The sequence below is a fragment of the Lutra lutra genome, chromosome 10, assembly GCF_902655055.1.
Source record: "Lutra lutra chromosome 10, mLutLut1.2, whole genome shotgun sequence".
Classification (NCBI taxonomy): domain Eukaryota; kingdom Metazoa; phylum Chordata; class Mammalia; order Carnivora; family Mustelidae; genus Lutra; species Lutra lutra.
The window spans coordinates 109498286-109517886 of record NC_062287.1 but is presented as its reverse complement, the minus strand read 5'-3'; the positions used below and the strand labels follow the sequence as shown (position 1 = coordinate 109517886).

Below are 19601 nucleotides of genomic sequence, written 5' to 3'. Positions count from 1 at the left end.
AGACAGGTCTTGGAGCTGGTAAATGGGAAGCTTGGATCAGAACCCCAAGCCTCTGTCTCCCCAAACCACCTGAGTACCAGGAAATGCAAGGTGATCAGCCCAGCTCCCCCAGTGGATTAGCTCGGCAGGTCCAGGAAGAGATAAATATGGCCTTTATATACAGGGAAGCAGGACGCAGCGGGGGCAGGGGGGCCAGTGGCGGCAGCAGAGGGGCAGGCAGGCCAGGCAGAGCTGGCCAGGCCCTATCAGTGGGAGAAAATGCCCCGGAAGCGAGCCTTGTCCTCTTCGTCCTTCTGACGGATCCGTGCCTCCAGGGCCCGCAGCTCCCGGCTCACGATGGGCGCCAGGGCGGGGTCCAGCTCCAGCACCTTGGCAAAGTCAGCCTGGGCCTCCTGGGCGTTCCACACGGCCGCGTGCGCCTTGCCCCTCTTGAAGTAGGCCTTGACGTTGTCTGCAGGGGTACCGGCGGGCAGCAGGCATGCAAAGGCATGAGGGTTGGGGGTAGGGGGACGAGCCCGCCGCCCGGCCTGACTTCTGGCACTGGGGCCCCCTCCCGGGTCAGACCCCTCCCAACTGACGATACCAACCACACCCCGAGCCCCACACCACCGTCCCTCTGTCACTGGCGTCGCGGAGCCCACAGCCCCGCCCAGGTGGAGGACATGTGCTCGGGCTTGCACCGGCGCTCACCGTCGTACTTGTTGAGGATGGACGAGCAGTGGTCCAGCACCTCGTAGTACTCCTGGGCCACCAGCTTGCACTGACAGTAGTTGAGGAGCAGCGGGGTGATCTGCTGGTCCAGCTGGATCCAGTCAGGGGATCCAGGCTGCTCCTGGGGACATGGGGGCAGGGAGAGGGCAGAAGCCGCTTAGGGCCGGGTCCCTAGGCTCCTCCTCCCCGCCCCCCCCCCCCCCCCCCCCCCGCCTCCAGGCCACACCTTCATCTGCAGGTTCTTGAGGCAGGCGATGGCGTCGTAGTACTTGGCAGCGGCCTCCTTCACGTGGCCCTCACGGTATAGCTTGTTGCCCTCCTGGTGGATGACCGGCACTGCCTTCGCCTTCTCCTCATCCGTCATGGCCCAGGGGTCCTGCTGGTACGTGCCCGGGCTCTCCACCTGCCAGAGCGCGGCCCTCGTCAGGGGGCACCTCAGCTTCTCAGCCTCTGGGCCCCGGACACCAGGAGCGGAACCACTCGTTCATTCCCTGATCACTCAACAAACGTTTACGTAGCACCTCCTACCTGCCCAGCACCACCCAGCTTCCCAGACTAGAGCCATAAACAAGGTGGCAAAAAGCCCGCTCTCACAGAGACCTCTGGAGGCAGGGGCAGGACCCTCGGGGACTGCTGGAGTCCCGCCAGGCCTTCTTGTACCTGCCTGTTCCGACCTCCCTGCCCAGCAGTCCGTCCACAGAGCCCACAGCCCCGGGCAGGCAGTCCGGGCCTGTTCCTGCCGTGAGGCCCCAAGGGCTCAATGGCCTCTCACCTTGAGCATCTCAATGTCGAAGATGAGAGGCTGGGGGTTCTGCTGCAGGGCGTCCAGGTCGGCGTGGCCCAGGGAGTTGTGCTCGTGCATCTGGGCGATGCCACAGCAGTGTCGCTGGCCCTCCAGGGGGTCCTTGCCCGCCGCGATGTTGCGTAAACTCTTGGCCACCAGCGGGTACAGGACCACGTGCTGCAGAAAGGCGAGTGGGTTGCCTGGTTGCCATGCCCAAGAGGGCCCAGCCCCTGCCGCATCACCATCTGGGAAAGGACACTGAAGCCCAGAGAGAGCCAGCAACTGGCTCAGGCCCCGCCCCATCAACACGCAGGAGGGCTTTTCTCTCAGGAATCCTCTGGCATCCCAGCCTTCTGTTCTGGAGAAGTCCTCAGCTCCTGCCATACTTTCTGGCCACCCAACCAAGCACCCCTGCCATGCCCGACACGAACACGCCTTGTCACAGTCAACCCAGCTTCCCGGCCATTCCAAGCTCAGTGGACTCTTCCTCCTCCTCCCCGAGGGTAGCCCACAAGCTGGACTTCTCACCATCACTGAGGTCCCTCCCTCCACATTCTGTTCTCAGCGTCTCTTCCTTCTCTCCTGCCCCAGCCCATCCCATTCGGGGCCTATCTCAGGTCTGGGCCAAGGTAGCAACTCAAAGCCCTTGGCAGAGACCTCCAGGCATAGAGGACTGAGCCTTTGACCTTCCACTAGGAATAACAGCTCAGATGGTGGAAACCAGACTGCCCCCACCCCAGTCCAACCAGCTCTGCTCACTGCCCCTACTGTCTATATGGGGGCAGATTCCTAGAGTAACGTCTGTCTCACCAGCAAACAAGTCCTAAGTCTTGGTGCTGAGCGTTTTGAGCTAAAGGTAAATAGGTCCAGTCCCTGCTCTGCAGTAGCTGAGACCCAGGTAGATCTTGCCATACAGGGCATGAGGGATTAGAGGACCAGAGGAGGGTTTCAAGCCAACCACCAGCAGTCAGGGAGGACTTCCTGGAGTTGTGACCCTAGGAATTCACTCCGAAGTATGAGGGAGGATCTTGGCCAAGAAGGGGATGGAAAGGGGGCACTTGGGTGGCTCAGTCGTTAAGCGTCTCCCTTCAACTCAGGTCATGATCCCAGGGTCCTGGGATAGAGCCTCTCATCAGGCTCTCTGCTCGGCGGGAAGCCTGCTTCTCCCTCTCCCACTCCCCCTGCTTGTGTTCCCTCTCTCGCTGTCTCGATCTATGTCAAATAACTAAATACAACTAATTTTTTAAAAAAAAGAAGAAAAAGGGAATGGAAAAGAAAGGCAGGGAGGTGAGTGGGAGGGGAAAATTGGTATGAGTCAGACCCTGCAGTGCCACGTGAGAGTCTGACAGTGACTAGGGTCCAAGAGGATTAAAGATGCAGTTGTGCGGGTCATTTGCATTTGAGAACCAGGGCCCTGGCTGCCATCTGGCTCATGAAGAGGAGAAGGCAGAAGAGGCCAGGACCCCAAGGTCCTGTTGCTGGAGGGAGCTGGTGGCGGCCTAGCTAGGGCACAGGCCCTGGGATGGAGAAGAGGGAACGGCAGGACAGACACCACAGGCAGTGGACGCCAGGTACCTTGACATCGCAGCAGAACTGGGCGATCTCCCCCTCACGCATGGTGCACACGATGGTCTCCCACACAGGCAGCTTGAACTTCTTACCAATGATGAGCTCCATGGGCTTGCCACGCACCCGGCTGTCATCCAGCACAGTGCCCTCCTTGTCGCTGTGCAGTGTCCGGTAGTGGAACGTGGCCTGCAGGCCACATGTGGGATAAGACAAGGGCACAGGCTCTCACCAAGCCCCCAAGGACAAGTCTGGCTCCGAGCCTGCAGACAGCACAGGGCACAGGACTTGCCCAAGGGTCACCACCTGACCTCTACCCCACTGCCCAGGGGCAGAAACTAAGTCACAGAGAGGGAAGTGAGGGGCCCAAGTCACACGGATAGGGGGTGGACAGGCTGGGCTCCCAAGCACTCTGGCACCAAATGTTCTTTCAACAAATATTTACTGAGCACATATTATGGGCCTGAGCTCTGTGCTAGACACAGCGGTAAACAAAGACAAAAGTTCCCACGCCCACGGAGTTCACGTGGAACTTCTAGAGGAAGGAGATGAAGCCAAAACAAAACAGTGCACTGTGGACAGTGGAGCTAGGGGCTATGGGTCAGAAAACAAAATACAGCCGAGTAAGACAGTCCACATTATACACGGGAGGTGGGCACTCCCTGAGGAGGCAACATTTAGGCAGCAATCTGAAGACAGGAGAGACAGCACGCCAGACAGAGGCTGGGCTAGGACACTGGTGTGGGCCTTCTAGGCCAAGAGAACAGCAGGGGATGGTGTGGTGTGTTCAAGAGGCATCAAGGCCAGTGTGGCAGAAGCAGAGTGAACGAGGGGAGGGGGGCACTGCGGGGTCATCGGAGTCAAGGGGACGGATCCCACAGGGCCTGGAGGCTGTGGTGAGGACGTCGTGTTTTTCCTCTGGGTGGCTCCACACACAGGAGGGACAGGATCTGACCTGGGTTCCAATGCTGCCAAGATGAGAGAACAGGATCCAGGGGGGTGAGGGCAGATGCAGGAGGGTGAGAGCTGTAGGCCTGGGGGGGACAACAGAGGCCTGGACCAGGACAGCAATGGGAGAAACCGTGTGAAATGGTCAGATCCTGGGTGCATTCCCAAGACGTGAGAGAACAGAGGGGCCATGGAGAATGGGAGGGATTTAGTCTGAGCAATCAGAAGGCCAAATGTGCCCTTCACCGAGATGGGGAAGGACTGGACACAGCAAGTCAAGTCTGAGCAGCCGACCAGAAATCCAAGGGGTGACAGTGAGTTGGGAGCTGGATATCAGGTTTAAGAAAGAGGTGCAGACAGAAATACACATGGGGGAGTAGTCCAGGCATGGAGGATTTTTTAGAGATGAGCCTGGGGAGAGCATCTGCGGGTGAGTGCAGAGAGAAGAGATCTGAAGACTGAACCCTTGGCAGGATATAGGTAGAGAAGCCCACGCTCTTGCCCACCACACCAGGCCGCACCCCTGAACTCTGTTTCCAAATCAGTACAGTGGAGGCCCCCATAGTACCCATCCTGCATCATGGGGATCAAAGGAAATAAACCTGTGTGGTATTGAGCACAGCGCTCACTGTGAGCCCTCAGTCTACACTGGGGATTGTTATTTGGTATTACCTGTCCCTCGTTTTTGGTGCCACTGTTCTCCTATCTTCACTATCTTTATGATGTCTCTCCTTATGGGGTCTGTTCCATCCAGGATCTCCTTTGCCAGGACCTTCTTCAAGGCCATCAAACCCCCACCCCCAGCCCCTGGGGGCGTGCACACACCCACACTTCTTCTCTCCACACTGAAAAGATCCCGATGGCCAGAATGATGCAGCTTCTCTCTGCTCTCAGGGCACTCGCACTGGGCCAGCCTAGGATCTTTACCTGCCCGACCTTGGTAGCTCGAGGACAATGCATTCACTCACAGACGCTCTGGCTTTTGGTGTCCCAGTCTAGGCCAGGATCTTTGGTCATTCGTTCAATATGCATGTTCTGTGTGACTGCTATGCTGGGCCCAGGAGCTGCCCCTGGAAGCTCCTGACTCTACCGACAAGTGGCAACTGGGAAAGGCCCTCCAGGAGAAGGGAACTGCACGAGCAGAAACAGGGAAGCCTGTAGGAGGCGGGGGGTGGAGAGGCCCGGGTAGACAAAGGAGGAAGGTGGTGGGGTCTTTGATTTCCCAGCCCATATCTGTCCTGAGCAACATCACCGAGAGCAGTACGAACCCCTGCCGACGAGCTCCAGTCTGGCAGACCTGACCTCTGGAAATGGGTTTGCGCACTCCAGGGCCTCACCTTCCCCATCTAACAATGGGAGTCGCTCTAAGTGTTTTCAGAAGGCCCTCCCATGTATAAAAGAACTTGAACCTTGCAACCCAGAGGCCCCGGGGCCTCCTCCCCAGTGCCGCAGCACCTCCCAGGTCCCAGGTCTCCTGCTCTGGGTCTCCTCCAGCGCCCGGTGTGTGCAAACACTGAAGCCAAACCCCCTCAACCTTCCGAGGATGACTGACGGCTTCCCGGACCAATGCGGCCACACGGCCAAGCCACGGGGCGAGGCAGACACAGCCAAATTCACCCCCTACCTAATTCAAACCAACCAGCGTCGAGCTCAGCATGTGAGCATTAGAGTCACCGGCCGCTGCTATCTGGGCATGCGCAACCTCTCGCCTAGGCCTCCTCCCGCCCTCGCATGCGCACCGCGCCGCAGAAGGGTTGAGGAAGGGGGGGCTACGTACGAACCTTGGTTCCATCCTGAAAGTCGGGGAGCTCTCCTCGGCCCTCCTGTATCACACGCTTTTGGATCCCGTCCTCCCGGAGTCTTGCGATGATATCCGCCATCCTTCCCCGCTGCTCTCTTTCGGTAACTTCCGGACTCCTTCGGCAGCTTCCGGACCTGCTTCGGCAACTTCTAGCGCTTCGGCAACTTCCGAGATGGCGCCATTTTGGCTGAGGGCAGACGCCAAAAAGGGACTAAACGTAGAGGTGGCCTGTGATTGGTTGTCTGCGCAGCAGAGCTCGCGGGTGTGACCAGGGGCGGGTCTGACCCGGAGGTCCCGGGAGGCCTATCGGAGAGGCGGGGCCCGGGTCTGCCAGGCGGGGCCGGGCGGGGCTGGGCGGGGCTGGGCGGGGCTGGGCGGGGCGTCCCTAGCAGTCCTGTCCTTGAATGGATTTGGACTGGCCTTCCCACGTGGTTGTGTTCCCCCACCCAACCCGCTTAAAGCTGTAGTAAGGTAACGGCATTGCGGGGCTGGGAGAATGCGGGGGACTCCCTTCGTAACACTGCTCCCTAAAGCTGCTATTGTTGTGTATCCCTTTCTGGCCTTTAGTTTTCTTTTTGCATATCTAGCACAATAGTGACCCTTGGGTCCTGGATTTTTTTCTTGGAAAATAAATAAATAAGTGACAAATAAAAAATAAAACCAGGAGTAAGAAGAGGGGAAAGAGGGTTTCCGTATTCCTGTAATTACAGTAAGCTCCCTTCGTGGGTGTCAGGAGTGGGCGAGTCGTCCCCTGAATCCACAGTGTCAGGCACACAATAGGTGCATAATAAATGTTAGGAAATACATGGCTGATAAAAGTGAGGTACTTTGGGGACTAAAACAAGGTTTTTCTTGGCTTCTGGAAACTAGCTGTGAACAATAGCGATAGAAGCCTTTTTCTAATTATTACTTTTTTTAAAGATTTTTTATTGATTTATTTGAGAGAGGGAGAGGCAGAGGGCAGGGAGAAACAGACCCTGATGCGAGCCAGGAGCCGGACATGGGGCTTGGCATGGGGTTCCGCATGGCTTCCATACCAGGACCTGGATCTCATGACCTGAGCCCAAGGCAGATGCCCAAATATCCCAGCCACCCAGGCGCCCCTCTTCCCCCAGTTTAAAGGATTCCCCACTCCAGGAAGGGGAATGTCTTGAGGCCTGTGTCCTGTCTTCATCCTACCCTCCTAACTCCCCTCTGACCCAGGTGCTAAGTGCTTCAGACATTCACACTGGTTCATTGCCCACATGGTCCCCTGAGAGAGATGGGACCTCCAAGGTGAGAGGGAAATGTGCTTTGTTTGTTTGGTTTTTGCTTTTGCTTTATACCAACACAGGAAGTTTACGGCTAAGGTTTGCCAAATTTTGAAGCAATTTTGAAGCCTGTGTCTTATATGAATTGTTCCAGAAAATGGAAAAAGAGGAAAAATTGACCAATATATTTTGAGGCTAGCTTAATCTCGATTCCCAAACCAGATAAGTATACTGTAAGACAAAAAAGGCATAGGCCTGTTTTACTGATTTGCATAGATATAAAAAATACTAAATGAAATATTAAGCTAACTGAAACCACTAGTGTGCACAAAAATGCGTCAATATGCTAAGTGAATGTCATTCACAAAAAAACAAGTATTATATAATTCCATTTATATGAGGTGCCTAGAACAGTTAAATTCATAGAGGCAAAGTTGAATGATGGTTGGTGGGGGAGAGGCAAATGAAGATTTGTTGTTTAATGAGTATAGAATTTCAGTTTTACAATATAAAAAAGTCCTAGAGATTGGTTGTGTAACAACGTGAATATACTTAACACTACTGAACTGTGCACTTAAAAATGTTTAAGATAGTAAATATTTTGTGTATTTTCTGACAATTAAAAATTAAACTTTTTAAAAATATTTTATATTTATTTATTTGAGAAAGAGACAGAGAGAGAGCACAAGCAAGGGGGGAGAACAGAGGGAGAGGGAGAAGCCAACTCCGTATGGAGCAGGGTGCCTGACACCAGGTCTCCATCCCAGGACAGGATTCTGAGATCATGACCTGAGCCAAAGACAGATGGTGACTGAGCCACCCAGGTGCCCTAAAACTTTCTTAAAACAAAACAAAAAAACCCATCAAGATCAAGTACAGTTCATTCCAGTAATGTAAGAATCATTTATCACATCATCAATTATTCATCACATCAATGAACTAAAGGAGAAAACTCCTGTTTTATCTCAAAATGTTCAGGAAAAGCATTTGATGAAGTTTTATGAGTATTTATGATAAAAACTACAGTTAGGTGGGGCGCCCAGGTGGCTCAGTCCGTTGAGCGTCTGACCCTTGATTACGGTTCAGGTCAAGACCTCAGGCTAGTGAGACTGAGCCCTGCATCCAGCTCCCTATGTGGTGGAGACTTTTCTTGTGATTCTCTTCCTCTGCCCCTCCCCCTGCTCTTGCTCACTCACTCTCTCTCTAAAAATAAATAAATAAATCTTAAAACAAAAACAAAAACTTACAGTTAGGAAAAAAGGAACCTTGTCAGATTGATAAAAAGCCCTTTGTGATTAAGTATGTTGGAGTAAGTTTCAGATTCCCTTCAACATCAGGAACAAGACAACTAGCACTTTCTACCAACAATGCTATTTAGCATAGTATTACAAGTCCTGGCCAAAGCAATAAACCAAGAAAAATAAATTGTAAGAATAATTACATCTACACAGAAAATTCAATAGAATCTATGGGCAGACTATTTTAACAAATTAGAGAATTCTGCAGTATTACGGGTATAAAAAATAAAGCTATGAAAAATTAATAATACTCTTCACACTATCAATAACCCAATAAAAAGGTGTGATAGAAAATAAGGTACCGTTCACGAGAGAAATAAAACTCAGAAAGTATTTAGGAAGTAAAAACATAGCCTGGAACTTGTTGGAGAGAAAATATTTTCAGGACATAAATGAAGACACGAATAACTTGAATGACATACCTTTTTAACGAATTGAAAAGCTTAACATTTGAAACTGACTTCTCCTGAAATTAATCTAGAAGTATAATTGAAATCCCAGTGAAAATTGAGATGTTTTCTGAAGAACATAGAAAAAAATTTTTGTAATATTTCTATAAAAGAATAAAGGTGGGGGCGCCTGGGTGGCTCAGTGGGTTAAGCTGCTGCCTTCGGCCCAGGTCATGATCTCAGGGTCCTGGGATCAAGCCCCGCATCGGGCTCTCTGCTCAGCAGGGAGCCTGCTTCCCTTCCTCTCTCTCTGCCTGCCTCTCTGCCTGCTTGTGATCCTCTCTCTGTCAAATAATAAAATCTTTAAAAAAAAAAAAAAAGAATAAAGGTGCATGAAAACCTAGGTCAAGTTTGAAAAAAGTGACCAGAAGGCGGAGGGGGTGGTGAGGAGGGTGGCTTGTTCTATTTTAAACCACACTGCAGACCATAATAATAAAAAGCATGTGATACAGAGAATTAGTCAAGCAGACCAAAGGACACAAAAGAGAGCTTAAAATAGATACTTATGTCAACAACCATATACTTGACATATGATGAAAGTGGCACCACCATTTAGAAAGAGGAAGAACTGATTGGTCTGTGATTTGGGGAAAACTGCTTCACCCTACAGTGAAATAAATACGGATCCCTTCTTGTACCACATCCAGAGACAGTGTCCGTAGGGTTAAGGATCTTAATTTAAACTGTATTACCTAATATGGATTGAGTGTTTATATATGGCAGGCCCTGTGCTATGCTCCTTAATATGCATGAACTCATTTAATCCTAAACTAATGCAATGAAGGACATACTATTATTACCTCCATCTGACAATGAGGAAACTGAGGCACAGAGAGTTTGCATAACTTGCTCAAGGCTGGACGAGGGTGAGATGAGTGAGGTGAATCATGCAAACTCAAATTGTGTCTTTACTTAAAATTTTGATATTTGGGGGCACCTGGGTGGCTCAGTCAGTTAAGCCTCTGAGTCTTGGTTTCAGGTAGGGTCATAGTCTCAAGGTGGTGAGATTGAACCCCTCATTGGGCTCCACACCCAGCATGGAGTCTGCTCAAGTTTCTCTCTCTCCCTCTGCTCCAGCCCCCTGGGCACTGTCTCTCTCTCTCAAATAAATACATAAAGATTTATTTATGTATTTATTTGAGAGAGGAGAAGAGGCAGAGGAAGAAAGAGAATCTCAAGCAGACCCCAAGGGCTCAGTCCAAAGACCTGAGATCACGACCTGAGCCAAACCCAAGAGTCAGATATTTAACCAGCTGAACCATCCAGGTGCCCCCTCTAAAATAAATAAATAAATAAAAGCTTTTTAAAATAATCATAAATAAAGTTAAATGTTGATATTTTGCTCATCGCATATTTTTGCCTTAAATTTTATTTTTAGAAGTAGTGCGTTAAAGTATTATTGATCTTGCTTGGTTTTTTTTTTTAATACATTTTTCCCCCATAAATCTGTATATTATTCTACTTGTTGTATCTTGAGTCCAGTTATAACTTTTTTTTTAAGACTTTATTTATTTGATACACAGTGAGAGAGGGAACACAAGCAGGGAGAGTGGGAGAGGGAGAAGCAGGGTCCCCGCTGAGCAGGGAGCCTGATGCGGGGCTTGATCCCAGGACCCTGAGATCGTGACCTGAGTGGAAGGCAGATGCTTAATGACTGAGCCACCCAGGCGCCCCTTGCTTGGTCTTTTGATGGCCCCTTAAATTTTTCACCCTCGTCCTGGCCCTCCAAAATCCCAGCACTAGTAAGGAGAGGATGAATTCCAGTGAAGTTGGCCTCTAGAGTCAGTGAACTACCTTTGCAACACTTTTCTGGATCATAAAACTATCAGGCCAGGACACTGTGACATTGGAGAATATCTTTGTGATCTTGGGATGAGGAAACACTTCAAACAAAACTCAAACAGCACAAACCTGATGGGCTTGAACCCATAAAACTGAGGATCCTTTTTTTTTTTTTCTTTTAATGAGTCTTTGGGTGTAAAAATAGAAGCAGAATAAAATGAATTTATTGACCAAGTTAATTTTCAGAAACGAACTGGAAATCTCATTTTACAGCAGTGGGGCAAACAAAACAAAACCAAGCCCCAAATACCTCTGTCACATTGCAGTCATTTGACTAGTGACCCAAGTAGATGGTGAGAGATGGCGAGTAAAGGAACATTGCCTCTCTGAAAGCAGGAAACAAATCTGGGGGAGTTTCAGATGTTATTGTGCATCTGCTGGGGGAGTACCCAGTGGCCACAAGCTCTCACCTTTTGCCTTCTTAGCTTGAACTGAGCATTCTGTAAACTTTGATCCTTTCTTTCTTTTTCTCTTTCTTTCTTTCCTTCCTTCCTTCTTTCCTTGTAAATTCACAGAACTCTGAAAGGAAACACAATAAATTTTGCTTTCAAATGGCTCGATCTGCCTCTTTGCCTTTGAAGTGACTTTGAACTGTATGTCTAACTCCTTGTGAGGGAATCTGGAGCCCTCTAGCCCCTGGTCCACGAAACAAACCAGGCAGTGGTCCCCAGCTACGGACCAGACGCAAGACTAGGGTGATACAGCCAGCCATCAGCCAGCCCAATGTGACTTGTAAGCGAAGCAGAGAAAAAAGAGGAAACCAAACAGAAACAGTTTCTATTTTCCGTGTGTGTTCCCAGGATTTTCCTGTTTGTTTTTTTGAGCTGGCCTTGAATGTGAATTTAGAGGAAGCTAAGGAATACCAAGTACCACCACGAGGAGATCCTAGATTTACACAACAGGTGTGTCATGCCCAGCTGCCCCTTGGCTTTGACGGAGAACAAGGCCAGAGGGTGATTAAACTCTTAGGAAGGGTGGGATGATCCCTCAGGAAACACACTTCTAGATCAGCTGGAGATCGCAGGCCTCAAGGTAAGAGGACTTATGTTAGGTGCTCTGTAAGAACACAGGAGATGTCTGGGCACCCGGGTGGCTCAATCAGTTAAGCGTCGGTGTTTCGGCTCAGGTCATGATCCCAGGGTTCTGGGATGGAGCCCTGTATCAGCCTCCCTGCTCAGCAAGGAGTCTGCTTCTCCCTCTGCCACTCTCCCTGCTTGTGTTCTCTTTCTCCCTCTCTCTCTCTATCTCAAATAAATAAAAATAAAGTAAATATTGAAGACTAAGGTTTGGAAAGAGAATAAGTAAGGAATGTTGAAAAAAAAAAAAAAAAAACTCTTCTGGGCTGACCCGTTCAAGACAGAAACAAAACACCTTCCAGTTTAACCCATTTCTGACAAAAAGTCATACCAGGGCTGACCCTTGAGGAAAAGTTAAGCTTAAACCTCTCCCAGGGAAGCCTGGCTGGCTCGGTTGGTAGGGCGTCCAACCCCTTGATCTCAGGGTAGTAAGTTTGAGCCTCACATTGGAGAAGGCCTCCAAGAGGAATGTGGAGAGAACTGGAATTCGAGTTGTCATGGTGTGAACGGAGCAGAAGAGGGCATGGGGTGCAGGTCCCCCCCGCAGCCTCATTTGGAGAAGGCCTATGTGGCAATGGGCCAGAAAGGAAGCTGAAACAGAAGCCACCAAACAGGACGGGTGTCCTGGGGCAGACAGTCTTTGAACGCCTAGGTATTCTTCAGCAGGTTTTTCAAGTGAGCCCCTGGGAGAATTCTTGGGGCACCCCCTGCAGGTCAATGAGGGAGAGTGCTAGACCTGAGAGAGGAAATCGAGGCCCATCCCAGTAGCCACTTCTGGGCAGCGCTGGTACCTGGAGCCCTCATCATCTATTGGTTGAGACCCAGCAGGAGCCAAGGCCGTGCTCCCCGAGGATGCCCATGAGTGACGTGGGCCCCAGCCAGCACTCCATCCCAGGATTCTGAGCATTGTTAACCAAGGGAAGCTTAGACAAATAAGGAGACAAACCGGGGAAGAGATCTGCACAACACCAAGGCATTGATTGATACTTACCCATGTATAGACATGCAGATCGGCAGAAAGAAGGCCAGAAACCCAATAGGAAAAATGGACAAAGGATATGAACGCAGTTCACAGAAGAGGGAAGCCCCACGACTGCCAAGTCCATGAAGAGCTATTCAAATTCCCCAGTTGTCAGAGGACCCAGATGGAAATCAGGAACCCTTTTAGATTCATCAGACTAGTAAGACTAGTAAGTTTTCGAAAGCTGGACTACCAAGTGCTAAGAGAAAACCAGAACCCTCACGGTGAGTGTGATAATCCATACATTTGTAAAGTCAAGGGGGCCTGTACCCTATGGCCTGGCAGTCCTACTTCAAGAATCTTCTCACTGTCCATCAGAAGGTAGCGTGAAGGTGTTCATGACACTGATGAGACGGGGCATTGAGACCGAGCTAAGCGGGTCTCCCCGAAGGATGTCGTGGATAATAAAAGTGTTGGATGTCCAACGTGGTACGCCGCATGCGACTGGCAGAAGAAACAAAGGAGAGACATGTAGACACCACGAGTGTGGAGTGTACAAATGCAAAAATGTAAACAGCAGAAGGAGTTTTATACACGGCACCTGTAGATTGCAAACATGCACATGGCAGCCGAGCCACGTGTAGAGAACCGAGCGGGATGCACAGAGGCTGACTGCCCATGCTGAGAGGGCCCCGATTCAGGGCAGTGATGTGTCCTAAACCGAGAAGTAGGACTCTGTCCGTGAGGTCGCAGAATGAAGCATGGGCAGTGGAGGGTCAGCATGCCGGGTCCCCAGTTCCACCACCTGTGAGCATTTGGGATTTGGGCAAAGCATTCACTCACTCAGTTCAAAGCATTCATTCATTCATTCATTCAGACACTGTGGACACAGTGGTGAGTAAAACCAGGTAAAATAAGTTAACTTTAGGCAAGTACTGTGTAATGTGAAGCTGACTTTAGATGGCGTAGTCAGGGATGGAACCCATGAGAGGTGACATTTGAACAAGGACACTGATGATAAAGACCCAGTTGTGAAAGAGCCAGGTTAAGTGCTTTCCAGGTATAGAGCACGTGCAAAGGCCCTAAGGTTGGCCTGTGCTGCAGAGGGTAGGTGAAGGAGGGGCAGAGGAGGCTTGATGAGATTGGGTAGATAGAGGGACCAGAGCGTTCACAGCTTTGTGGGCCTTAGTCAGAAAGACCTCAGCCACAATGGAAAACCAAGGGACAGTTTTATACAGACGACTTAGCCCATACTTTTTTTTTTTTTTTTTTAGGAATAACACACAGAGAGGGGCAGCTGGGTGGCTCAGTTCTTAAGTGGCCAACTCTTGGTTTCTGCTCAGGTCGTATCTCTGAGTCCTGGGATCAGGCGACCTGGGACTCCTCGCTCAGTGGGGTCTGCTTGCCGATTTTCTCTCTCTCTCCCTCTGCCCCCCACCCCTGCTCGCGCCCTGGCGCCCTCTCTCAAATAAACCTTTCTTAAAAATAACACACAGAGAAAAAGATCAGATATATTTTAAAAGATCACTTTGGCTGCTGAGTAGAGACTGGGTTGGAGGAGCAGAAGCCACATAAGCTTTCTGAGCCTCAGTTTCCATATCTGCGGGGGTAAGTCTACCCATCCCATGCAGATCCGCGGTGAGTCAGGGTGGGGACACAGTCTGGACCCTGGAGTCTCCTTGGCCCTGGAGGCGCGGGGTGGGATGCAGAAGGCCCCATCTTGGGCCTCGGCGGCTGGCGTCTGGCTGCCTCTCCAAGCCCCTGACACAGACCCAGGGATTGCCTCGAGTACGGCGCCCGCTGGGAGGCGCCACGGCACCTGTGCGGTCCCCACAGGAGGCCCCGTCCACTGGTCCGCTCGGCGCTCGGCAGCTCGGGCCTGCTGTCGGCGAGCAGGGGCGGGGCCGTTACGTGAGGGCGGGGCCTCGGCCTGGGCGCCGGACAGTCGCGCTCCCAAGACTACGGCCCGGGGCGGGGCCTGCGTGCGGGGGCGGGACCGCGGCGCTAGGGACAGGCGGGCTCGGATGGCGGCGGCGAGGGGCGCCTGAGCGGGCCGGGGCCATGAGCGCCGCCCGGCCCCAGTTCAGCATCGATGACGCCTTCGAGCTGTCCTTGGAGGACGCGGGCCCGGGGCCCGAATTCAGCGGGGTCGCCCGCTTCGGGCCGCTGCACTTCGAGCGCCGGGCCCGGTTCGAGGTGGCCGACGAGGACAAGCAGTCCCGGCTGCGCTACCAGGTGAATGGTCCGGCCCAGCCCAACCCCAGCGCGGGTCTGGGCGGGACCCCAGGCCGGACCCTGGAGAGCCCCAACTCAAGGGAAAATCTGTCTAGAGGCCCCAGCCTGCGAGGCCACTGATCCAGGGCCCAGCCCAGACCCTCTCAGCTCTGATTTTGGTCCCCAGCCACCACTGGAGAACCCAGAACCGGAACCCGGGAGCAAGTCTCCTGGCCCCAACTGGAAATCCCACCCGGGTGTTCCCACCCGTTCCTGGATACTGACCTAACCCGCCCTCCCCCGCCCCTTATCCCCCTGGGCTGGAGAGCGCTCTGTACGTCTGATGCAGACTTCCCACTGAACTGGAAATCTCCATTGGCCTTAGAGGACTTCCACGGACTCTAGGGTCCTTTTCTTGGAGACCTGTACCAGATTTCTGTGCCCCAAACCTGGAAACCATGGGCTTCTGCCCCTCCTTGGCACCCCAAATCCAGAGCATCCATACTGGGCCTGTGAAATACCGTTCTGAAAGCTCCACCCTGACTCCCGAACTTGGGAGAACTCCTGGCCCTGGGACCCATGCTAGGAGCCCTCAACCAGCCCCGGTGGCTCCTGCCACCGCCTAGCCCCCCAAGCCCCCAGCAGCCACATCCTACCTGGGTTTCGGTTTGCGTGAATCATCAAACCCGTTTTGCGGGAGGGTGGAGGGCGAGGTGAGCAGCTGTCAGGCAGCCAGGCCCACAGTTGTGTGGGCTTGCTCTCCTCCTCTCCCTGAGGGGGAAGGAGGAAGGGCCTGAGCCCAGTAACCTCTCTGAGCCCTGTGTTCTGAATAGAACCTGGAGAACGATGAGGACGGAGCCCAGGCATCTCCGGAGCCGGATGGGGGAGTCAGCACCAGGTCAGGGCCAGGTGGGGACCCATCCTCTACCTCTGCTTCTGGCTCTTGTGCCCCAGGTCCCTGGCCAGTCTTCCACCCAGATCACCCAGCTCTCTCACAATGTCCTACAAGGATTCCTAGCCTGATCCCCACTCCCCTCACGGGTTCCCCTGTCCTGCAGGGTCACCCTACCCCAGTGCCAGACCCACCCACCCACCCCCACCAGGCTCTTTATCCTGAAGAAACCCCCCAGCCTGCTCTGGCCCCTACATTCCCACAGGTCACCTGTCCTGCAGGAATTCCTAGCTTGGCTCCCCAGCCTTTCTCCACCTTGAGTCCTGCAGAGACCCCAGACCTTGAATTCCTCATCACCCTGTCTCCTCTCAGAGCCCCCATCCCGTAGGAACACCCAACTGTAGTCCCTGCACCATCCCCCACCACCCCTTCCTTGCTTCTTCCGCCTCTCACTGGGCCCAAATGGCCTGCAGGGATTCCAGCCGAACGTCCATCCGCAGCTCGCAGTGGTCCTTCAGCACCATCAGCAACACCACCCAGCGCTCCTACCACGCCTGCTGCAGGTGAGGCCCGGCCCTGCTCAAGCTCCCTGCGCTCTGTGCCCCTAGAACAGGCAGCCCGGGCTTTCCCCTTCCGTCCTCTGGGTGGGGGAAGGGTAACAGGAGGGAGTTGGGCTCGTGTCACCTCTCATACCTGTCCTGCTCTCCTGCCACCCAGCTGGACTCAGCACCCTTTGATCCAGAAGAACCGCCGGGTAGTGCTGGCCTCCTTCCTGCTCCTGCTGCTGGGGCTGGGTGAGTGCCCTGAGGGTCCCCTGCCTACCCCCATGAGGGGCCCATCCTCCCTTCGTGCCAGCTGTGCATCCCCCTTGGCACACCTAGCCTCCCTGCATCCTGAGGAGCAAGCTGGATACCATCACCCCACCCCCATTTTACAGGTGAAGAAACTGAGGCCTTGGGAGGAGCAGGCCCAGCCTCCTGGTCACACAGCCAGGAAATTACACATAATTGAAATGGAACTTGGTTCGGTGCTCTACACTTAACTTTTCTTTTCTTTTCCTTCCTTCCTTTCTTTTCTTTTTTTCCTAACTTACCCCCACCGAATCCATCAGGGAGCAGAAGAGTAACCGCTCTGCCATTTATTCTTTGTCTGCTTGGAGCCAGGTGCAGCGTAGGCTTATTTACCCCCTTATGGAAGTCACACAGCAGGTGAGAGGCAGGGCCATGAACCTGAACAGGGACAGGTGCTCAGGGATATCCCTGCCAACCCAGTCTCCAGGGCACCTGTCGTTTCCCCTTCTCCAGAGTCTGAGTGTGGATGAGGACCTGTCCCTGCCCCTGGCTGGGCACATCCATTGCCCAGATGGGGGAACTGAAGCCCAGAGCAGACAGATCACACAGCCAGATGTTTTTGGACTCAGTCTATGGGGCTGAGGACTCAGGATCCCCAGAAAGGACAGGGGTGGGGTCAAGAGGGGCCTGTAAGGACAGCCCAGCTGTGGCAGCTGCTCTTCCTCCTCCAGAGGGGTCTAAGTCCCCTGGCCAGAGAGCTGAGCAGCAGCCTTAGTTCATCTCTGGGCATCTTGGGGGCAGGGGGACTTTCCAGCAGCCACTGCAAAGCTGGGCACTGGTCACACTGGCCACCTGCCTTACCGCCTTTCATTCTCTCAGTACCCATGAGGGCAAGCACTAATACCATCCCAGTTCAGAAGTAAGGACAGAGCCTCAGGCAGGTGAAGGGACTTGCTCAGACCTCAGCTGGGAAATGGGTGAGCTGGGATTTAAACCCACATCACGGGCATTACCTGGAAGTCACCTTAGACATGTAAAGTGCCTTTGCAGGAATTAGAAAAACATGTCTCCTCTGAGTGGGCAGGGCCCCCAGCCCTAAGCCAAGGGGGTCAGTAGTGTATCAGTCCCCATGTGTACTTTTTTTGAGGTGCCCTGTGCAGGGTACAAATCCCATAGCAGTCCATGGTGGTCCTCAAGCCTCCATGCTATATCACCGCCCTTGCTACAGAGCTCAGCTCCCTAACTCCCCCCAATCCCATTTTCTAACTGGGGGCCCAGGACTCTCTGGGTCTGAAAAGTTGATCCAGCCATGACTTCCCCAACACCCACTGTCCTCAGCCAAAGTCCACGTCCCTTGCCGGGGTCTCCAGGCCCTGCCAAACTCCTCGAGCCTGGGCACTTGCCTCTCCACTCTTGCAAAATCAGGAAGCTCCTAGAAGGCCCCAAGTTCCTTCCATGAGAAGGAACTTTGCCATGCTGTTCCCTCTGTCTAGAGCACTCCTTTCCTTTTCTGCCTGCACGATCCCCACAGCAAAGCCTCTGGAGTCAGGTTGCCTCCTCCTTCTGAATGCAGCTCTCTGCCTCAGTTTCATCTTCTGTGAAATGGGGATGATCATATCTTTTTCATTCAGTCACAATGACAATAAAGCAGTGCAGGTAACAAGCTTAGCCCAGTGCCTGGCAGCACCTGGTAAGTGGTAACTAAATGTTACCTGCTGTTGCTACTGCTGCCCCTGCTCAGCTTAGTGGCCACTGCCTCCAAGAAGCCCCTCCCTGATGCCCCAGGCTCTCCTGCTGCCAGAGCGGCCCTCCTGCAGCCTGATCCCGAGCCCCCAGGGGTTGTAGCCTGGAGGTTCTTGGTTGCGCCACCAGGAAGGGCCATCAGAGCAGGGACCTCCTTTGCCTTTCCCTGTGGGATTCTCAGTACCAGGCACACGGCAGGTGTTCCATAAATATTTGTTGATTGACTGAAAGAGCACACCAAGGAGCAGAGAAAAATCTCTTTCGGGACATTCCCCAGGGCCTGCCAGGGGCCCTGCTCAGAAAACACAGAGCTTGGTGAGCTTCCCAGGAAGGATCTATGGCAAGGGAACCTTCAGTTCAGGTTGGGGATACCATTGCTAGGGCCTAAGCCTTGCTGGGGGTTGTGGGTGGAGGACCCCGCCCTGGCCCCGGCGCCGGCCCCCTCCTCCCGCCCCCGCTCCTCCCGCCCTCCTCCCGCCCTCACCCTCGCGGCTCCATCTGTGTGCAGTGCTGATCCTGATCGCCGTGGGACTGGAGGTGGCCCCCTCGCCAGGTGAGCGCCCCCTCCTACCTCCGCAGGCAGCGGGGATCCCCCTCAAGGGAAGAATTCCTCGGGGACCCGCGAGTCCCTAGGCCCCTAGGAAGTTTGCTTCCGCCTTCCTAGCAGGAAACGGCCCCTTCTACCGCGGACAGTGACACTTGCCCAGGCAGTGACCCGTGAGCCCCGCCCCGTGCCCCCCAGCCTTGACTCGGCCCCTCTTGCTGCAGGTGTCTCCAGCGCCATCTTCTTCGTGCCGGGCTTCTTGTTGTTGGTTCCCGGAGGTGCGAAGGGGCTCCGGGGCGGGGCGGGGCGGGGGCGGGGCGGGGGCGGGGCGTGCCGGGCTTCTTGTTGTTGGTTCCCGGAGGTGCGAAGGGGCTCCGGGGCGGGCTGGGCTCTGGGCGGGGCCCTCGGCGCTGACCGGCCCCGCCCCGCAGTCTACCACGTGATCTTCATCTACTGCGCCGTCAAGGGCCACCGGGGCTTCCAGTTCTTCTACCTGCCCTACTTCGAGAAGTGAACCGCGGACGGGCAGCCGGTATCCAGCCTCGTCTCCGAGCGGCCCCAGGAGGCGCTCCTCGGGTCCGCTCCGGTTTCCTCATCTCCAGGGAAGAACTCCGGGACCCCGGAGCCCCCAACCCCTCGAAGTTTGCTCAGGAAGTTTGCCCAGTACACAGGCCTGGAAAAGTCGCCCCTGGCCTGTTCTGTGCCTTAACTTATTCTTGGGCCGTGGGGCT

At 53.6% G+C, this 19601-nt stretch overlaps 2 protein-coding genes across 7 annotated transcripts; one reads left to right on the top strand and one right to left on the bottom strand.

The window, feature by feature from the left end:
- Positions 1-129: 129 nt before the first annotated feature.
- On the bottom strand, positions 130-6018 carry AIP (aryl hydrocarbon receptor interacting protein). 2 transcript variants are annotated; one of them, XM_047747328.1, is made up of 6 exons: positions 5791-6018; positions 3071-3250; positions 1484-1672; positions 938-1114; positions 699-832; positions 130-451 (listed from the first exon to the last, which is right to left on the bottom strand). In XM_047747328.1, the coding sequence occupies exons 1-6, from the start codon at positions 5887-5889 to the stop codon at positions 379-381; spliced, it is 852 nt and encodes a 283-aa protein (XP_047603284.1). In that variant the 5' UTR covers positions 5890-6018; the 3' UTR covers positions 130-378. The 2 variants fall into 2 exon arrangements, with proteins under 2 accessions (XP_047603284.1, XP_047603283.1); XM_047747327.1 differs by having other exon boundaries at positions 691-832; positions 5791-6017.
- Positions 6019-14650: 8632 nt separating this feature from the next.
- TMEM134 (transmembrane protein 134) lies at positions 14651-19523 on the top strand. Of its 5 annotated transcripts, none has more exons than XM_047693027.1 (7): positions 14651-14921; positions 15734-15798; positions 16266-16355; positions 16510-16586; positions 18835-18879; positions 19095-19176; positions 19240-19523. In XM_047693027.1, exons 1-7 carry the CDS (start codon positions 14748-14750, stop codon positions 19382-19384), a joined length of 678 nt encoding a protein of 225 aa, XP_047548983.1. In that variant the 5' UTR covers positions 14651-14747; the 3' UTR covers positions 19385-19523. The 5 variants fall into 5 exon arrangements, with proteins under 5 accessions (XP_047548983.1, XP_047548984.1, XP_047548986.1 ...); XM_047693030.1 differs by having other exon boundaries at positions 14652-14921; positions 16293-16355; positions 19095-19148; positions 19302-19523; XM_047693029.1 differs by having other exon boundaries at positions 14653-14921; positions 19095-19148; positions 19302-19523.
- Positions 19524-19601: the final 78 nt, after the last annotated feature.